The 24936-nt window shown below is 40.4% G+C and overlaps 1 protein-coding gene across 1 annotated transcript in view; it reads right to left on the reverse strand.

The window, feature by feature from the left end:
* The window catches only part of ENO4 (enolase 4), a 199505-nt gene that overhangs the window by 52556 nt on the left and 122013 nt on the right, over window positions 1–24936 (reverse strand). Inside the window, exon 4 of the mRNA XM_063950052.1 lies at window positions 9917–10044. Coding sequence (XP_063806122.1) covers window positions 9917–10044 — 128 coding nt within the window. The remainder of the gene's footprint in view (window positions 1–9916; window positions 10045–24936) is intronic.

Here is a 24936-nt window from a genome sequence, read left to right on the forward strand (position 1 = left end):
ACAGCATTTCCTGTATAGTCAGTGTTAGCTATGTGTAGTATATCCGGTGATACAGTGTTTACTGTATAGTCAGTGTTAGCTATGTGTAGTATATCCGGTGATGCAGCGTTTCCTGTATAGTCAGTGTTAGCTATGTGTAGTATATCCGGTGATACAGTGTTTACTGTATAGTCAGTGTTAGCTATGTGTAGTATATCCGGTGATGCAGCGTTTCCTGTATAGTCAGTGTTAGCTATGTGTAGTATATCCGGTGATACAGCGATTCCTGTATAGTCAGTGTTAGCTATGTGTAGTATATCCGGTGATACAGCGATTCCTGTATAGTCAGTGTTAGCTATGTGTAGTATATCCGGTGATACAGCGATTCCTGTATAGTCAGTGTTAGCTATGTGTAGTATATCCGGTGATGCAGAGTTTCCTGTATAGTCAGTGTTAGCTATGTGTAGTATATCCGGTGATAGTGTTTCCTGTATAGTCAGTGTTAGCTATGTGTAGTATATCTGGTGATACAGCGTTTCCTGTATAGTCAGTGTTAGCTATGTGTAGTATATCCGGTGATGCAGCGTTTCCTGTATAGTCAGTGTTAGCTATGTGTAGTATATCCGGTGATACAGTGTTTCCTGTATAGTCAGTGTTAGCTATGTGTAGTATATCCGGTGATACAGTGTTTACTGTATAGTCAGTGTTAGCTATGTGTAGTATATCCGGTGATGCAGAGTTTCCTGTATAGTCAGTGTTAGCTATGTGTAGTATATCCGGTGATAGTGTTTCCTGTATAGTCAGTGTTAGCTATGTGTAGTATATCCGGTGATACAGCGTTTCCTGTATAGTCAGTGTTAGCTATGTGTAGTATATCCGGTGATACAACGTTTCCTGTATAGTCAGTGTTAGTGTGGTGTAGTATATCCGGTGTTACAGCGTTTCCTGTATAGTCAGTGTTAGCTATGTGTAGTATATCCGGTGATGCAGAGTTTCCTGTATAGTCAGTGTTAGCTATGTGTAGTATATCCGGTGATACAACGTTTCCTGTATAGTCAGTGTTAGTGTGGTGTAGTATATCCGATGATACAGTGTTTCCTGTATAGTCAGTGTTAGCTATGTGTAGTATATCCGGTGATGCAGCGTTTCCTGTATAGTCAGTGTTAGCTATGTGTAGTATATCCGGTGATACAGCGATTCCTGTATAGTCAGTGTTAGCTATGTGTAGTATATCCGGTGATACAGTGTTTACTGTATAGTCAGTGTTAGCTATGTGTAGTATATCCGGTGATACAGTGTTTACTGTATAGTCAGTGTTAGTGTGGTGTAGTATATCCGGTGATGCAGAGTTTCCTGTATAGTCAGTGTTAGCTATGTGTAGTATATCCGGTGATACAGCGATTCCTGTATAGTCAGTGTTAGCTATGTGTAGTATATCCGGTGATACAGTGTTTCCTGTATAGTCAGTGTTAGCTATGTGTAGTATATCCGGTGATACAGTGTTTCCTGTATAGTCAGTGTTAGCTATGTGTAGTATATCCGGTGATACAGTGTTTCCTGTATAGTCAGTGTTAGCTATGTGTAGTATATCCGGTGATACAGCGTTTCCTGTATAGTCAGTGTTAGCTATGTGTAGTATATCCGGTGATACAGCGTTTCCTGTATAGTCAGTGTTAGCTATGTGTAGTATATCCGGTGATACAGCGTTTCCTATATAGTCAGTGTTAGCTATGTGTAGTATATTCGGTGATAGTGTTTCCTGTATAGTCAGTGCTAGCTAGGTGTAGTATATCCGGTGATGCAGTGTTTCCTGTATAGTCAGTGTTAGCTATGTGTAGTATATCCGGTGATACAGCGTTTCCTGTATAGTCAGTGTTAGCTAGGTGTAGTATATCCGGTGATACAGTGTTTCCTGTATAGTCAGTGTTAGCTATGTGTAGTATATCCGGTGATACAGCGTTTACTGTATAGTCAGTGTTAGCTATGTGTAGTATATCCGGTGATACAGTGTTTCCTGTATAGTCAGTGTTAGCTATGTGTAGTATATCCGGTGATACAGTGTTTCCTGTATAGTCAGTGTTAGCTATGTGTAGTATATCCGGTGATACAGCGTTTCCTGTATAGTCAGTGTTAGCTATGTGTAGTATATCCGGTGATGCAGAGTTTCCTGTATAGTCCGTGTTAGCTATGTGTAGTATATCCGGTGATGCAGAGTTTCCTGTATAGTCAGTGTTAGCTATGTGTAGTATATCCGGTGATACAGCGTTTCCTGTATAGTCCGTGTTAGCTATGTGTAGTATATCCGGTGATACAGCGTTTCCTGTATAGTCAGTGTTAGCTATGTGTAGTATATCCGGTGATACAGTGTTTCCTGTATAGTCAGTGTTAGCTATGTGTAGTATATCCGGTGATACAGCGTTTCCTGTATAGTCAGTGTTAGCTATGTGTAGTATATCTGGTGATACAGCGTTTCCTGTATAGTCAGTGTTAGCTATGTGTAGTATATCCGGTGATATAGTGTTTCCTGTATAGTCAGTGTCAGCTATCACCGGATATACTACACATAGCTAACACTGACTATACAGGAAACGCTGTATCACCGGATATACTACACATAGCTAACACTGACTATACAGGAAACGCTGTATCACCGGATATACTACACCTAGCTAACACTGACTATACAGGAAACGCTGTATCACCGGATATACTACACCTAGCTAACACTGACTATACAGGAAACGCTGTATCACCGGATATACTACACCTAGCTAACACTGACTATACAGGAAACGCTGTATCACCGGATATACTACACATAGCTAACACTGACTATACAGGAAACGCTGTATCACCGGATATACTACACATAGCTAACACTGACTATACAGGAAACACTATGTGTAGTATATCCGGTGATGCAGAGTTTCCTGTATAGTCCGTGTTAGCTATGTGTAGTATATCCGGACTATACAGGAAACACTATGTGTAGTATATCCGGTGATACAGCGTTTCCTGTATAGTCCGTGTTAGCTATGTGTAGTATATCCGGTGATATAGTGTTTCCTGTATAGTCCGTGTTAGCTATCACCGGATATACTACACATAGCTAACACTGACTATACAGGAAACGCTGTATCACCGGATATACTACACCACGCTAACACTGACTATACAGGAAACGCTGTATCACCGGATATACTACACATAGCTAACACTGACTATACAGGAAACGCTGTATCACCGGATATACTACACATAGCTAACACTGACTATACAGGAAACGCTGTATCACCGGATATACTACACATAGCTAACACTGACTATACAGGAAACGCTGTATCACCGGATATACTACACCTAGCTAACACTGACTATACAGGAAACGCTGTATCACCGGATATACTACACCTAGCTAACACTGACTATACAGGAAACGCTGTATCACCGGATATACTACACCTAGCTAACACTGACTATACAGGAAACGCTGTATCACCGGATATACTACACATAGCTAACACTGACTATACAGGAAACGCTGTATCACCGGATATACTACACCTAGCTAACACTGACTATACAGGAAACGCAGTATCACCGGATATACTACACATAGCTAACACTGACTATACAGGAAACGCTGTATCACCGGATATACTACACATAGCTAACACTGACTATACAGGAAACGCTGTATCACCGGATATACTACACATAGCTAACACTGACTATACAGGAAACGCTGTATCACCGGATATACTACACATAGCTAACACTGACTATACAGGAAACACTGTATCACCGGATATACTACACATAGCTAACACTGACTATACAGGAAACACTGTATCACCGGATATACTACACATAGCTAACACTGACTATACAGGAAACGCTGTATCACCGGATATACTACACATCGCTAACACTGACTATACAGGAAACGCTGTATCACCGGATATACTACACATAGATAACACTGACTATACAGGAAACTCTGTATCACCGGATATACTACACATGGTGTTTCCTGTATAGTCCGAGTTAGCTATGTGTAGTATATCCGGTGATACAGCGTTTCCTGTATAGTCAGTGTTAGCTATGTGTAGTATATCCAGTGATACAGCGTTTCCTGTATAGTCAGTGTTAGCTATGTGTAGTATATCCGGTGATAGTGTTTCCTGTATAGTCAGTGTTAGCTATGTGTAGTATATCCGGTGATGCAGCGTTTCCTGTATAGTCAGTGTTAGCTATGTGTAGTATATCCGGTGATACAGTGTTTCCTGTATAGTCAGTGTTAGCTATGTGTAGTATATCCGATGTTACAGCGTTTCCTGTATAGTCAGTGTTAGCTATGTGTAGTATATCCGGTGATACAGCGTTTCCTGTATAGTCAGTGTTAGCTATGTGTAGTATATCCGGTGATAGCTAACACTGACTATACAGGAAACGCTGTATCACCGGATATACTACACATAGCTAACACTGACTATACAGGAAACACTGTATCACCGGATATAGTACACATAGCTAACACTGACTATACAGGAAACGCTGTATCACCAGATATACTAAACATAGCTAACACTGACTATACAGGAAACGCTGTATCACCGGATATACTACACATAGCTAACACGGACTATACAGGAAACACTATGTGTAGTATATCCGGTGATACAGAGTTTCCTGTATAGTCCGTGTTAGCTATGTGTAGTATATCCAGTGATACAGCGTTTCCTGTATAGTCAGTGTTAGCTATGTGTAGTATATCCAGTGATACAGTGTTTCCTGTATAGTCAGTGTTAGCTATGTGTAGTATATCCGGTGTTACAGGGTTTCCTGTATAGTCAGTGTTAGCTATGTGTAGTATATCCGGTGATACAGTGTTTCCTGTATAGTCAGTGTTAGCTATGTGTAGTATATCCGGTGATATAGCGATTCCTGTATAGTCAGTGTTAGCTATGTGTAGTATATCCGGTGATACAGTGTTTACTGTATAGTCAGTGTTAGCTATGTGTAGTATATCCGGTGATACAGTGTTTCCTGTATAGTCAGTGTTAGCTATGTGTAGTATATCCGGTGATACAGTGTTTCCTGTATAGTCAGTGTTAGCTATGTGTAGTATATCCAGTGATACAGCGTTTCCTGTATAGTCAGTGTTAGTGTGGTGTAGTATATCCGGTGTTACAGCATTTCCTGTATAGTCAGTGTTAGCCATGTGTAGTATATCCGGTGATACAGTGTTTACTGTATAGTCAGTGTTAGCTATGTGTAGTATATCCGGTGATGCAGCGTTTCCTGTATAGTCAGTGTTAGCTATGTGTAGTATATCCGGTGATACAGCGATTCCTGTATAGTCAGTGTTAGCTATGTGTAGTATATCCGGTGATACAGCGATTCCTGTATAGTCAGTGTTAGCTATGTGTAGTATATCCGGTGATGCAGAGATTCCTGTATAGTCAGTGTTAGCTATGTGTAGTATATCCGGTGATACAGTGTTTCCTGTATAGTCAGTGTTAGCTATGTGTAGTATATCCGGTGATGCAGCGTTTCCTGTATAGTCAGTGTTAGCTATGTGTAGTATATCCGGTGATACAGTGTTTCCTGTATAGTCAGTGTTAGCTATGTGTAGTATATCCGGTGATACAGTGTTTACTGTATAGTCAGTGTTAGCTATGTGTAGTATATCCGGTGATGCAGAGTTTCCTGTATAGTCAGTGTTAGCTATGTGTAGTATATCCGGTGATAGTGTTTCCTGTATAGTCAGTGTTAGCTATGTGTAGTATATCCGGTGATACAGCGTTTCCTGTATAGTCAGTGTTAGCTATGTGTAGTATATCCGGTGATACAACGTTTCCTGTATAGTCAGTGTTAGTGTGGTGTAGTATATCCGGTGTTACAGCGTTTCCTGTATAGTCAGTGTTAGCTATGTGTAGTATATCCGGTGATGCAGAGTTTCCTGTATAGTCAGTGTTAGCTATGTGTAGTATATCCGGTGATACAACGTTTCCTGTATAGTCAGTGTTAGTGTGGTGTAGTATATCCGATGATACAGTGTTTCCTGTATAGTCAGTGTTAGCTATGTGTAGTATATCCGGTGATACAGCGTTTCCTGTATAGTCAGTGTTAGCTATGTGTAGTATATCCGGTGATACAGTGTTTCCTGTAAAGTCAGTGTTAGCTATGTGTAGTATATCCGGTGATGCAGCGTTTCCTGTATAGTCAGTGTTAGCTATGTGTAGTATATCCGGTGATACAGTGTTTACTGTATAGTCAGTGTTAGCTATGTGTAGTATATCCGGTGATACAGTGTTTACTGTATAGTCAGTGTTAGTGTGGTGTAGTATATCCGGTGATGCAGAGTTTCCTGTATAGTCAGTGTTAGCTATGTGTAGTATATCCGGTGATAGTGTTTCCTGTATAGTCAGTGTTAGCTATGTGTAGTATATCCGGTGATACAGCGATTCCTGTATAGTCAGTGTTAGCTATGTGTAGTATATCCGGTGATACAGTGTTTCCTGTATAGTCAGTGTTAGCTATGTGTAGTATATCCGGTGATACAGTGTTTCCTGTATAGTCAGTGTTAGCTATGTGTAGTATATCCGGTGATAGTGTTTCCTGTATAGTCAGTGTTAGCTATGTGTAGTATATCCGGTGATACAGTGTTTCCTGTATAGTCAGTGTTAGCTATGTGTAGTATATCCGGTGATACAGTGTTTCCTGTATAGTCAGTGTTAGCTATGTGTAGTATATCCGGTGATACAGTGTTTCCTGTATAGTCAGTGTTAGCTATGTGTAGTATATCCGGTGATACAGCGTTTCCTGTATAGTCAGTGTTAGTGTGGTGTAGTATATCCGGTGTTACAGCATTTCCTGTATAGTCAGTGTTAGCTATGTGTAGTATATCCGGTGATGCAGCGTTTCCTGTATAGTCAGTGTTAGCTATGTGTAGTATATCCGGTGATACAGTGTTTACTGTATAGTCAGTGTAAGCTATGTGTAGTATATCCGGTGATACAGCGTTTCCTGTATAGTCAGTGTTAGCTATGTGTAGTATATCCGGTGATACAGCGTTTCCTGTATAGTCAGTGTTAGCTATGTGTAGTATATCCAGTGATACAGCGTTTCCTGTATAGTCAGTGTTAGCTATGTGTAGTATATCCAGTGATACAGCGTTTCCTGTATAGTCAGTGTTAGCTATGTGTAGTATATCCAGTGATACAGCGTTTCCTGTATAGTCAGTGTTAGCTATGTGTAGTATATCCGGTGATACAGCGTTTCCTGTATAGTCAGTGTTAGCGATGTGTAGTATATCCGGTGATACAGCGTTTCCTGTATAGTCAGTGTTAGCTATGTGTAGTATATCCGGTGATACAGTGTTTCCTGTATAGTCTGTGTTAGCTATGTGTAGTATATCCGGTGATACAGTGTTTCCTGTATAGTCAGTGTTAGCTATGTGTAGTATATCCGGTGATACAGCGTTTCCTGTATAGTCAGTGTTAGCTATGTGTAGTATATCTGGTGATACAGCGTTTCCTGTATAGTCAGTGTTAGCTATGTGTAGTATATCCGGTGATATAGTGTTTCCTGTATAGTCAGTGTCAGCTATCACCGGATATACTACACATAGCTAACACTGACTATACAGGAAACGCTGTATCACCGGATATACTACACATAGCTAACACTGACTATACAGGAAACGCTGTATCACCGGATATACTACACCTAGCTAACACTGACTATACAGGAAACGCTGTATCACCGGATATACTACACCTAGCTAACACTGACTATACAGGAAACGCTGTATCACCGGATATACTACACCTAGCTAACACTGACTATACAGGAAACGCTGTATCACCGGATATACTACACATAGCTAACACTGACTATACAGGAAACGCTGTATCACCGGATATACTACACATAGCTAACACTGACTATACAGGAAACGCTGTATCACCGGATATACTACACCTAGCTAACACTGACTATACAGGAAACGCTGTATCACCGGATATACTACACCTAGCTAACACTGACTATACAGGAAACGCTGTATCACCGGATATACTACACCTAGCTAACACTGACTATACAGGAAACGCTGTATCACCGGATATACTACACCTAGCTAACACTGACTATACAGGAAACGCTGTATCACCGGATATACTACACATAGCTAACACTGACTCTACAGGAAACGCTGTATCACCGGATATACTACACATAGCTAACACGGACTATACAGGAAACTCTGCATCACCGGATATACTACACATAGTGTTTCCTGTATAGTCAGTGTTAGCTATGTGTAGTATATCCGGTGATACAGCGTTTTCCTGTATAGTCAGTGTTAGCGATGTGTAGTATATCCGGTGATACAGCGTTTCCTGTATAGTCAGTGTTGGCTATGTGTAGTATATCCGGTGATAGCTAACACTGACTATACAGGAAACGCTGTATCACCGGATATACTACACATCGCTAACACGGACTATACAGGAAACGCTGTATCACCGGATATACTACACATAGCTAACACTGACTATACAGGAAACACTATGTGTAGTATATCCGGTGATGCAGAGTTTCCTGTATAGTCAGTGTTAGCTATGTGTAGTATATCCGGTGATATAGTGTTTCCTGTATAGTCAGTGTTAGCTATCACCGGATATACTACACATAGCTAACACTGACTATACAGGAAACACTATGTGTAGTATATCCGGTGATGCAGAGTTTCCTGTATAGTCCGTGTTAGCTATGTGTAGTATATCCGGACTATACAGGAAACACTATGTGTAGTATATCCGGTGATACAGCGTTTCCTGTATAGTCCGTGTTAGCTATCACCGGATATACTACACATAGCTAACACTGACTATACAGGAAACGCTGTATCACCGGATATACTACACCACGCTAACACTGACTATACAGGAAACGCTGTATCACCGGATATACTACACATAGCTAACACTGACTATACAGGAAACGCTGTATCACCGGATATACTACACATAGCTAACACTGACTATACAGGAAACGCTGTATCACCGGATATACTACACCTAGCTAACACTGACTATACAGGAAACGCTGTATCACCGGATATACTACACCTAGCTAACACTGACTATACAGGAAACGCTGTATCACCGGATATACTACACCTAGCTAACACTGACTATACAGGAAACGCTGTATCACCGGATATACTACACATAGCTAACACTGACTATACAGGAAACGCTGTATCACCGGATATACTACACATAGCTAACACTGACTATACAGGAAACGCTGTATCACCGGATATACTACACATAGCTAACACTGACTATACAGGAAACGCTGTATCACCGGATATACTACACATAGCTAACACTGACTATACAGGAAACACTGTATCACCGGATATACTACACATAGCTAACACTGACTATACAGGAAACACTGTATCACCGGATATACTACACATAGCTAACACTGACTATACAGGAAACGCTGCATCACCGGATATACTACACATAGCTAACACTGACTATACAGGAAACGCTGTATCACCGGATATACTACACATAGCTAACACTGACTATACAGGAAACACTGTATCACCGGATATACTACACATCGCTAACACTGACTATACAGGAAACGCTGTATCACCGGATATACTACACATAGCTAACACTGACTATACAGGAAACGCTGTATCACCGGATATACTACACATAGCTAACACTGACTATACAGGAAACGCTGTATCACCGGATATACTACACATCGCTAACACTGACTATACAGGAAATAGAATATGAGCTATTACTGCTCCAAGTAATATATTTTAAACAGGATATATAGAGCAGATCACGTATTATATATGTCACATAATATCCTATATTCCTGAGCATATCACCTTTACCACTTCCTTTCTTTTTCCCAGACACGGGTGACGCTGCAGGAGCCGGGACGGGCAATGTGGGGGATGGAGTCACTTCTTCAGCAGCTGCTCGTTCCTCCGCCTTCTTCATCTTATAATAGTTACTAATTACAAGAAAAATGCAGCTAGTGACCCTGGAGATCCCAGCACCCATCATATACACAATGTATACTATACAATACACCAATGTCCTGTGACATCCCATCATATACACAATGTATACTATACCATGCACCAATGTCCTGTGACATCCCATCATCTACACAATGTATACTATACCATACACCAATGACCTGTGACATCCCATCATCTACACAATGTATACTATACCATACACCAATGTCCTGTGACATCCCATCATCTACACAATGTATACTATACCATACACCAATGTCCTGTGACATCCCATCATCTACACAATGTATACTATACCATACACCAATGACCTGTGACATCCCATCATCTACACAATGTATACTATACCATGCACCAATGTCCTGTGACATCCCATCATCTACACAATGTATACTATACCATACACCAATGTCCTGTGACATCCCATCATCTACACAATGTATACTATACCATGCGCCAATGTCCTGTGACATCCCATCATCTACACAATGTATACTATACCATACACCAATGTCCTGTGACATCCCATCATCTACACAATGTATACTATACCATACACCAATGACCTGTGACATCCCATCATCTACACAATGTATACTATACCATACACCAATGTCCTGTGACATCCCATCATCTACACAATGTATACTATACCATGCGCCAATGTCCTGTGACATCCCATCATCTACACAATGTATACTATACCATGCACCAATGTCCTGTGACATCCCATCATCTACACAATGTATACAATACCATACACCAATGTCCTGTGACATCCCATCATCTACACAATGTATACTATACCATACACCAATGTCCTGTGACATCCCATCATCTACACAATGTATACTATACCATGCACCAATGTCCTGTGACACCCCATCATCTACACAATGTATACTATACCATACACCAATGTCCTGTGACATCCCATCATCTACACAATGTATACTATACCATACACCAATGACCTGTGACATCCCATCATCTACACAATGTATACTATACCATGCACCAATGTCCTGTGACATCCCATCATCTACACAATGTATACTATACCATACACCAATGTCCTGTGACATCTCATCATCTACACAATGTATACTATACCATGCACCAATGTCCTGTGACATCTCATCATCTACACAATGTATACTATACCATGCACCAATGTCCTGTGACATCCCAGCATCTACACAATGTATACTATACCATGCACCAATGTCCTGTGACATCCCATCATCTACACAATGTATACTATACCATGCGCCAATGTCCTGTGACATCCCAGCATCTACACAATGTATACTATACCATACACCAATGTCCTGTGACATCCCATCATCTACACAATGTATACTATACCATACACCAATGTCCTGTGACATCCCATCATCTACACAATGTATACTATACCATACACCAATGTCCTGTGACATCCCATCATCTACACAATGTATACTATACCATGCACCAATGTCCTGTGACACCCCATCATCTACACAATGTATACTATAACATACACCAATGTCCTGTGACATCCCATCATCTACACAATGTATACTATACCATACACCAATGTCCTGTGACATCCCATCATCTACACAATGTATACTATACCATACACCAATGTCCTGTGACATCCCATCATCTACACAATGTATACTATACCATGCACCAATGTCCTGTGACATCCCATCATCTACACAATGTATACTATACCATACTCCAATGTCCTGTGACATCCCATCATCTACACAATGTATACTATACCATACACCAATGTCCTGTGACATCCCATCATCTACACAATGTATACTATACCATACACCAATGTCCAGTGACATCTCATCATCTACACAATGTATACTATACCATACACCAATGTCCTGTGACATCTCATCATCTACACAATGTATACTATACCATACACCAATGTCCTGTGACATCCCATCATCTACACAATGTATACTATACCATACACCAATGTCCTGTGACATCCCATCATCTACACAATGTATACTATACCATACACCAATGACCTGTGACATCCCATCATCTACACAATGTATACTATACCATACACCAATGTCCTGTGACATCCCATCATCTACACAATGTATACTATACCATGCACCAATGTCCTGTGACACCCCATCATCTACACAATGTATACTATACCATACACCAATGTCCTGTGACATCCCATCATCTACACAATGTATACTATACCATACACCAATGTCCTGTGACATCCCATCATCTACACAATGTATACTATACCATACACCAATGTCCTGTGACATCCCATCATCTACACAATGTATACTATACCATACACCAATGTCCTGTGACATCCCATCATCTACACAATGTATACTATACCATACACCAATGACCTGTGACATCCCATCTATACAATGTATACTATACCATACACCAATGTCCTGTGACATCCCATCATCTACACAATGTATACTATACCATACACCAATGTCCTGTGATATCCCAGCACCTCATCATCTACACAATGTATACTATACCATACACCAATGTCCTGTGACACCCCATCATCTACACAATGTATACTATACCATGCACCAATGTCCTGTGACATCCCATCATCTACACAATGTATACTATACCATGCACCAATGTCCTGTGACATCTCATCATCTACACAATGTATACTATACCATACACCAATGACCTGTGACATCCCATCATCTACACAATGTATACTATACCATACACCAATGTCCTGTGACATCTCATCATCTACACAATGTATACTATACCATACACCAATGTCCTGTGACATCCCATCATCTACACAATGTATACTATACCATACACCAATGTCCTGTGACATCCCATCATCTACACAATGTATACTATACCATACACCAATGTCCTGTGACATCTCATCATCCCATCATCTACACAATGTATACTATACCATACACCAATGTCCTGTGACATCCCATCATCTACACAATGTATACTATACCATACACCAATGTCCTGTGACATCTCATCATCTACACAATGTATACTATACCATACACCAATGTCCTGTGACATCCCATCATCTACACAATGTATACTATACCATACACCAATGTCCTGTGACATCCCATCATCTACACAATGTATACTATACCATACACCAATGTCCTGTGACATCCCATCATCTACACAATGTATACTATACCATACACCAATGTCCTGTGACATCCCATCATCTACACAATGTATACTATACCATACACCAATGTCCTGTGACATCCCAGCATCTACACAATGTATACTATATCATACACCAATGTCCTGTGACATCCCAGCATCTACACAATGTATACTATACCATACACCAATGTCCTGTGACATCCCATCATCTACACAATGTATACTATACCATGCACCAATGTCCTGTGACACCCCATCATCTACACAATGTATACTATACCATACACCAATGTCCTGTGACATCCCATCATCTACACAATGTATACTATACCATACACCAATGTCCTGTGACATCCCATCATCTACACAATGTATACTATACCATACACCAATGTCCTGTGACATCCCATCATCTACACAATGTATACTATACCATACACCAATGTCCTGTGACATCCCATCATCTACACAATGTATACTATACCATACACCAATGACCTGTGACATCCCATCTATACAATGTATACTATACCATACACCAATGACCTGTGACATCCCATCTACACAATGTATACTATACCATACACCAATGTCCTGTGACATCCCATCATCTACACAATGTATACTATACCATGCACCAATGTCCTGTGACATCCCATCATCTACACAATGTATACTATACCATACACCAATGTCCTGTGACATCCCATCATCTACACAATGTATACTATACCATGCACCAATGACCTGTGACATCCCATCATCTACACAATGTATACTATACCATGCACCAATGTCCTGTGACATCCCATCATCTACACAATGTATACTATACCATGCACCAATGTCCTGTGACATCCCATCATCTACACAAAGTATACTATACCATGCACCAATGTCCTGTGACATCCCATCATCTACACAATGTATACTATACCATACACCAATGTCCTGTGACATCCCATCATCTACACAATGTATACTATACCATACACCAATGTCCTGTGACACCCCATCATCTACACAATGTATACTATACCATGCACCAATGTTCTGTGACACCCCATCATCTACACAATGTATACTATACCATGCACCAATGACCTGTGACATCCCATCATCTACACAATGTATACTATACCATGCACCAATGTCCTGTGACATCCCAGCACCTCATCATCTACACAATGTATACTATACCATACACCAATGACCTGTGACATCCCATCATCTACACAATGTATACTATATCATACACCAATGTCCTGTGACATCCCAGCATCTACACAATGTATACTATACCATACACCAATGTCCTGTGACATCCCAGCACCTCATCATCTACACAATGTATACTATACCATACACCAATGACCTGTGACATCCCATCATCTACACAATGTATACTATATCATACACCAATGTCCTGTGACATCCCAGCATCTACACAATGTATACTATACCATACACCAATGTCCTGTGACATCCCATCATCTACACAATGTATACTATACCATACACCAATGTCCTGTGACATCCCATCATCTACACAATGTATACTATACCATGCACCAATGTCCTGTGACATCCCATCATCTACACAATGTATACTATACCATACACCAATGTCCTGTGACATCCCATCATCTACACAATGTATACTATACCATGCACCAATGACCTGTGACATCCCAGCATCTACACAATGTATACTATACCATACACCAATGTCCTGTGACATCCCATCATCTACACAATGTATACTATACCATGCACCAATGTCCTGTGACACCCCATCATCTACACAATGTATACTATAACATACACCAATGTCCTGTGACATCCCATCATCTACACAATGTATACTATACCATACACCAATGTCCTGTGACATCCCATCATCTACACAATGTATACTATACCATACACCAATGTCCTGTGACATCCCATCATCTACACAATGTATACTATACCATACACCAATGTCCTGTGACATCCCATCATCTACACAATGTATACTATACCATGCACCAATGTCCTGTGACATCCCAGCATCTACACAATGTATACTATACCATACACCAATGTCCTGTGACATCCCAGCATCTACACAATGTATACTATACCATGCACCAATGTCCTGTGACATCCCATCATCTACACAATGTATACTATACCATACACCAATGTCCTGTGACATCCCATCATCTACACAATGTATACTATACCATGCACCAATGTCCTGTGACATCCCATCATCTACACAATGTATACTATACCATGCACCAATGTTCTGTGACATCCCATCATCTACACAATGTATACTATACCATGCACCAATGTCCTGTGACACCCCATCATCTACACAATGTATACTATACCATACACCAATGTCCTGTGACATCCCATCATCTACACAATGTATACTATACCATACACCAATGACCTGTGACATCCCATCTACACAAAGTATACTATACCATGCACCAATGTCCTGTGACATCCCATCATCTACACAATGTATACTATACCATGCACCAATGACCTGTGACATCCCATCATATACACAATGTATACTATACCATACACCAATGTCCTGTGACATCCCATCATCTACACAATGTATACTATACCATGCACCAATGTCCTGTGACACCCCATCATCTACACAATGTATACTATACCATACACCAATGTCCTGTGACATCCCATCATCTACACATTGTATACTATACCATACACCAATGACCTGTGACATCCCATCTACACAATGTATACTATACCATGCACCAATGTCCTGTGACATCCCATCATCTACACAATGTATACTATACCATGCACCAATGACCTGTGACATCCCATCATATACACAATGTATACTATACCATACACCAATGTCCTGTGACATCCCATCATCTACACAATGTATACTATACCATGCACCAATGTCCTGTGACATCCCATCATCTACACAATGTATACTATACCATGCACCAATGACCTGTGACATCCCATCATATACACAATGTATACTATACCATGCACCAATGTCCTGTGACATACCAGCATCTACACAATGTATACTATACCATGCACCAATGTCCTGTGACATCCCAGCATCTACACAATGTATACTATACCATACACCAATGTCCTGTGACATCCCAGCATCTACACAATGTATACTATACCATACACCAATGTCCTGTGACATCCCATCATCTACACAATGTATACTATACCATACACCAATGTCCTGTGACATCCCATCATCTACACAATGTATACTATACCATACACCAATGTCCTGTGACATCCCATCATCTACACAATGTATACTATACCATGCGCCAATGTCCTGTGACATCCCATCATCTACACAATGTATACTATACCATACACCAATGTCCTGTGACATCCCATCATCTACACAATGTATACTATACCATACACCAATGTCCTGTGACATCCCATCATCTACACAATGTATACTATACCATACACCAATGTCCTGTGACATCCCATCATCTACACAATGTATACTATACCATACACCAATGTCCTGTGACATCCCATCATCTACACAATGTATACTATACCATGCACCAATGTCCTGTGACATCCCATCATCTACACAATGTATACTATACCATACACCAATGACCTGTGACATCCCATCATCTACACAATGTATACTATACCATGCACCAATGTCCTGTGACATCCCATCATCTACACAATGTATACTATACCATACACCAATGTCCTGTGACATCCCATCATCTACACAATGTATACTATACCATGCACCAATGTCCTGTGACATCCCAGCACCTCATCATCTACACAATGTATACTATACCATACACCAATGACCTGTGACATCCCATCATCTACACAATGTATACTATACCATACACCAATGTCCTGTGACATCCCATCATCTACACAATGTATACTATACCATGCGCCAATGTCCTGTGACATCCCATCATCTACACAATGTATACTATACCATGCGCCAATGTCCTGTGACATCCCATCATCTACACAATGTATACTATACCATACGCCAATGTCCTGTGACATCCCATCATCTACACAATGTATACTATACCATGCACCAATGTCCTGTGACATCCCATCATCTACACAATGTATACTATACCATGCACCAATGTCCTGTGACATCCCATCATCTACACAATGTATACTATACCATACACCAATGTCCTGTGACATCCCATCATCTACACAATGTATACTATACCATGCACCAATGTCCTGTGACATCCCATCATCTACACAATGTATACTATACCATACACCAATGTCCTGTGACACCCCATCATCTACACAATGTATACTATACCATGCACCAATGTCCTGTGACACCCCATCATCTACACAATGTATACTATACCATGCACCAATGACCTGTGACATCCCATCATCTACACAATGTATACTATACCATACACCAATGTCCTGTGACATCCCGTCATCTACACAATGTATACTATACCATGCACCAATGTCCTGTGACATCCCATCATCTACACAATGTATACTATACCATGCACCAATGTCCTGTGACATCCCATCATCTACACAATGTATACTATACCATGCACCAATGACCTGTGACATCCCATCATCTACACAATGTATACTATACCATACACCAATGTCCTGTGACATCCCATCATCTACACAATGTATACTATACCATGCACCAATGTCCTGTGACATCCCATCATCTACACAATGTATACTATACCATGCACCAATGACCTGTGACATCCCATCATCTACACAATGTATACTATACCATACACCAATGACCTGTGACATCCCATCATCTACACAATGTATACTATACCATACACCAATGTCCTGTGACATCCCATCATCTACACAATGTATACTATACCATACACCAATGTCCTGTGACATCCCATCATCTACACAATGTATACTATACCATGCACCAATGTCCTGTGACATCCCATCATCTACACAATGTATACTATACCATACGCCAATGTCCTGTGACATCCCATCATCTACACAATGTATACTATACCATACACCAATGTCCTGTGACATCCCATCATCTACACAATGTATACTATACCATACACCAATGTCCTGTGACATCCCATCATCTACACAATGTATACTATACCATACACCAATGTCCTGTGACATCCCATCATCTACACAATGTATACTATACCATGCACCAATGTCCTGTGACATCCCATCATCTACACAATGTATACTATACCATACACCAATGACCTGTGACATCCCATCATCTACACAATGTATACTATACCATGCACCAATGTCCTGTGACATCCCATCATCTACACAATGTATACTATACCATACACCAATGTCCTGTGACATCCCATCATCTACACAATGTATACTATACCATGCACCAATGTCCTGTGACATCCCAGCACCTCATCATCTACACAATGTATACTATACCATACACCAATGACCTGTGACATCCCATCATCTACACAATGTATACTATACCATACACCAATGTCCTGTGACATCCCATCATCTACACAATGTATACTATACCATACACCAATGTCCTGTGACATCCCATCATCTACACAATGTATACTATACCATACACCAATGTCCTGTGACATCCCATCATCTACACAATGTATACTATACCATACACCAATGTCCTGTGACATCCCATCATCTACACAATGTATGCTATACCATACGCCAATGTCCTGTGACATCCCATCATCTACACAATGTATACTATACCATGCGCCAATGTCCTGTGACATCCCATCATCTACACAATGTATACTATACCATGCGCCAATGTCCTGTGACATCCCATCATCTACACAATGTATACTATACCATACACCAATGTCCTGTGACATCCCATCATCTACACAATGTATACTATACCATACACCAATGTCCTGTGACACCCCATCATCTACACAATGTATACTATACCATGCACCAATGTCCTGTGACATCCCATCATCTACACAATGTATACTATACCATGCACCAATGTCCTGTCACACCCCATCATCTACACAATGTATACTATACCATGCACCAATGTCCTGTGACATCCCAGCATCTACACAATGTATACTATACCATGCACCAATGTCCTGTGACATCACATCATCTACACAATGTATACTATACCATGCACCAATGACCTGTGACATCCCATCATCTACACAATGTATACTATACCATGCACCAATGTCCTGTGACATCCCATCATCTACACAATGTATACTATACCATACACCAATGTCCTGTGACATCCCATCATCTACACAATGTATACTATATCATACACCAATGTCATGTGACATCTCATCATCTACACAATGTATACTATACCATACACCAATGTCCTGTGACATCCCATCATCTACACAATGTATACTATACCATACACCAATGTCCTGTGACATCCCATCATCTACACAATGTATACTATACCATACACCAATGTCCTGTGACATCCCATCATCTACACAATGTATACTATACCATACACCAATGACCTGTGACATCCCAGCATCTACACAATGTATACTATACCATACACCAATGTCCTGTGACATCCCATCATCTACACAATGTATACTATACCATACACCAATGACCTGTGACACCCCATCATCTACACAATGTATACTATACCATGCACCAATGTCCTGTGACATCCCATCATCTACACAATGTATACTATACCATGCACCAATGTCCTGTGACATCCCATCATCTACACAATGTATACTATACCATGCACCAATGTCCTGTGACATCCCATCATCTACACAATGTATACTATACCATGCACCAATGTCCTGTGACATCCCATCATCTACACAATGTATACTATACCATACACCAATGACCTGTGACATCCCAGCGTCTACACAATGTATACTATACCATACACCAATGACCTGTGACATCCCATCATCTACACAATGTATACTATACCATGCACCAATGTCCTGTGACATCCCATCATATACACAATGTATACTATACCATGCACCAATGTCCTGTGACATCCCATCATCTACACAATGTATACTATACCATACACCAATGTCCTGTGACATCTCATCATATACACAATGTATACTATACCATGCACCAATGTCCTGTGACATCCCATCATCTACACAATGTATACTATACCATACACAAATGTCCTGTGACATCCCAGCACCTCATCATCTACACAATGTATACTATACCATACCATACACCAATGTCCTGTGACATCCCAGCATCTACACAATGTATACTATACCATGCACCAATGTCCTGTGACATCCCAGCACCTCATCATCTACACAATGTATACTATACCATACACCAATGTCCTGTGACATCCCAGCATCTACACAATGTATACTATACCATACACCAATGACCTGTGACATCCCATCATCTACACAATGTATACTATACCATACACCAATGTCCTGTGACATCCCATCATCTACACAATGTATACTATACCATGCACCAATGTCCTGTGACATCCCATCATCTACACAATGTATACTATACCATACACCAATGTCCTGTGACATCCCATCATCTACACAATGTATACTATACCATACACCAATGACCTGTGACATCCCATCATCTACACAATGTATACTATACCATGCACCAATGACCTGTGACATCCCATCATCTACACAATGTATACTATACCATACACCAATGTCCTGTGACATCCCATCATATACATAATGTATACTATACCATACACCAATGTCCTGTGACATCCCATCATCTACACAATGTATACTATACCATGCACCAATGTCCTGTGACATCTCATCATCTACACAATGTATACTATACCATACACCAATGTCCTGTGACATCTCATCATCTACACAATGTATACTATACCATACACCAATGTCCTGTGACATCCCATCATCTACACAATGTATACTATACCATACACCAATGTCCTGTGACATCCCAGCATCTACACAATGTATACTATACCATGCACCAATGTCCTGTGACATCCCAGCATCTACACAATGTATACTATACCATGCACCAATGTCCTGTGACACCCCATCATCTACACAATGTATACTATACCATACACCAATGTCCTGTGACATCCCATCTATACAATGTATACTATACCATACACCAATGTCCTGTGACATCCCATCATCTACACAATGTATACTATACCATACACAAATGTCCTGTGACATCCCATCATCTACACAATGTATACTATACCATGCACCAATGTCCTGTGACATCCCATCATCTACACAATGTATACTATACCATACACCAATGTCCTGTGACATCCCATCATATACATAATGTATACTATACCATACACCAATGTCCTGTGACATCCCAGCATCTACACAATGTATACTATACCATGCACCAATGTCCTGTGACATCCCAGCATCTACACAATGTATACTATACCATGCACCAATGTCCTGTGACACCCCATCATCTACACAATGTATACTATACCATACACCAATGTCCTGTGACATCCCATCTATACAATGTATACTATACCATACACCAATGTCCTGTGACATCCCATCATCTACACAATGTATACTATACCATACACAAATGTCCTGTGACATCCCATCATCTACACAATGTATACTATACCATGCACCAATGTCCTGTGACATCCCATCATCTACACAATGTATACTATACCATACACCAATGTCCTGTGACATCCCATCATATACATAATGTATACTATACCATACACCAATGTCCTGTGACATCCCATCATCTACACAATGTATACTATACCATGCACCAATGTCCTGTGACATCTCATCATCTACACAATGTATACTATACCATACACCAATGTCCTGTGACATCCCATCATCTACACAATGTATACTATACCATACACCAATGTCCTGTGACATCCCAGCATCTACACAATGTATACTATACCATGCACCAATGTCCTGTGACATCCCAGCATCTACACAATGTATACTATACCATGCACCAATGTCCTGTGACACCCCATCATCTACACAATGTATACTATACCATACACCAATGTCCTGTGACATCCCATCTATACAATGTATACTATACCATACACCAATGTCCTGTGACATCCCATCATCTACACAATGTATACTATACCATACACCAATGTCCTGTGACATCCCAGCATCTACACAATGTATACTATACCATACACCAATGTCCTGTGACATCCCATCATCTACACAATGTATACTATACCATACACCAATGTCCTGTGACATCCCATCATCTACACAATGTATACTATACCATACACCAATGTCCTGTGACATCCCATCATCTACACAATGTATACTATACCATACACCAATGTCCTGTGACATCCCATCATCTACACAATGTATACTATACCATGCACCAATGTCCTGTGACATCCCATCATCTACACAATGTATACTATACCATGCACCAATGTCCTGTGACATCCCATCATCTACACAATGTATACTATACCATGCACCAATGTCCTGTGACATCCCATCATCTACACAATGTATACTATACCATACACCAATGTCCTGTGACATCCCATCATCTACACAATGTATACTATACAATACACCAATGTCCTGTGACATCCCATCATCTACACAATGTATACTATATCATACACCAATGTCCTGTGACATCCCATCATCTACACAATGTATACTATATCATACACCAATGTCCTGTGACATCCCAGCATCTACACAATGTATACTATACCATACACCAATGTCCTGTGACATCCCATCATCTACACAATGTATACTATACCATGCACCAATGTCCTGTGACACCCCATCATCTACACAATGTATACTATACCATACACCAATGTCCTGTGACATCCCAGCATCTACACAATGTATACTATACCATACACCAATGTCCTGTGACATCCCATCATCTACACAATGTGTACTATACCATGCACCAATGTCCTGTGACATCCCAGCATCCATCATCTACACAATGTATACTATACCATGCACCAATGTCCTGTGACATCCCAGCACCTCATCATCTACACAATGTATACTATACCATACACCAATGACCTGTGACATCCCATCATCTACACAATGTATACTATACCATACACCAATGTCCTGTGACATCCCATCATCTACACAATGTATACTATACCATGCACCAATGTCCTGTGACATCCCATCATCTACACAATGTATACTATACCATGCACCAATGACCTGTGACATCCCATCATCTACACAATGTATACTATACCATACACCAATGTCCTGTGACATCCCATCATCTACACAATGTATACTATACCATACACCAATGTCCTGTGACATCCCAGCATCCATCATCTACACAATGTATACTATACCATACACCAATGTCCTGTGACATCCCATCATCTACACAATGTATACTATACCATACACCAATGTCCTGTGACATCCCATCATCTACACAATGTATACTATACCATACACCAATGTCCTGTGACATCCCATCATCTACACAATGTATACTATACCATGCACCAATGTCCTGTGACATCCCAGCACCTCATCATCTACACAATGTATACTATACCATGCACCAATGTCCTGTGACATCCCATCTACACAATGTATACTATACCATGCACCAATGTCCTGTGACATCTCATCATCTACACAATGTATACTATACCATACACCAATGTCCTGTGACATCCCATCATCTACACAATGTATACTATACCATACACCAATGTCCTGTGACATCCCAGCATCTACACAATGTATACTATACCATGCACCAATGACCTGTGACATCCCATCATCTACACAATGTATACTATACCATGCACCAATGACCTGTGACATCCCAGCATCTACACAATGTATACTATACCATGCACCAATGTCCTGTGACATCCCATCATCTACACAATGTATACTATACCATGCACCAATGTCCTGTGACATCCCATCATCTACACAATGTATACTATACCATACACCAATGTCCTGTGACATCCCATCATCTACACAATGTATACTATACCATGCACCAATGTCCTGTGACATCCCATCATCTACACAATGTATACTATACCATGCACCAATGTCCTGTGACATCCCATCATCTACACAATGTATACTATACCATACACCAATGTCCTGTGACATCCCATCATCTACACAATGTATACTATACAATACACCAATGTCCTGTGACATCCCATCATCTACACAATGTATACTATACCATACACCAATGTCCTGTGACATCCCATCATCTACACAATGTATACTATACCATACACCAATGACCTGTGACATCCCATCATCTACACAATGTATACTATACCATACACCAATGTCCTGTGACATCCCATCATCTACACAATGTATACTATACCATGCACCAATGACCTGTGACATCCCATCATCTACACAATGTATACTATACCATGCACCAATGTCCTGTGACATCCCAGCACCTACACAATGTATACTATACCATACACCAATGACCTGTGACATCCCATCATCTACACAATGTATACTATACCATACACC

Source organism: Pseudophryne corroboree (assembly GCF_028390025.1).
Source record: "Pseudophryne corroboree isolate aPseCor3 chromosome 3 unlocalized genomic scaffold, aPseCor3.hap2 SUPER_3_unloc_59, whole genome shotgun sequence".
Taxonomy (NCBI): Eukaryota; Metazoa; Chordata; class Amphibia; order Anura; family Myobatrachidae; genus Pseudophryne; species Pseudophryne corroboree.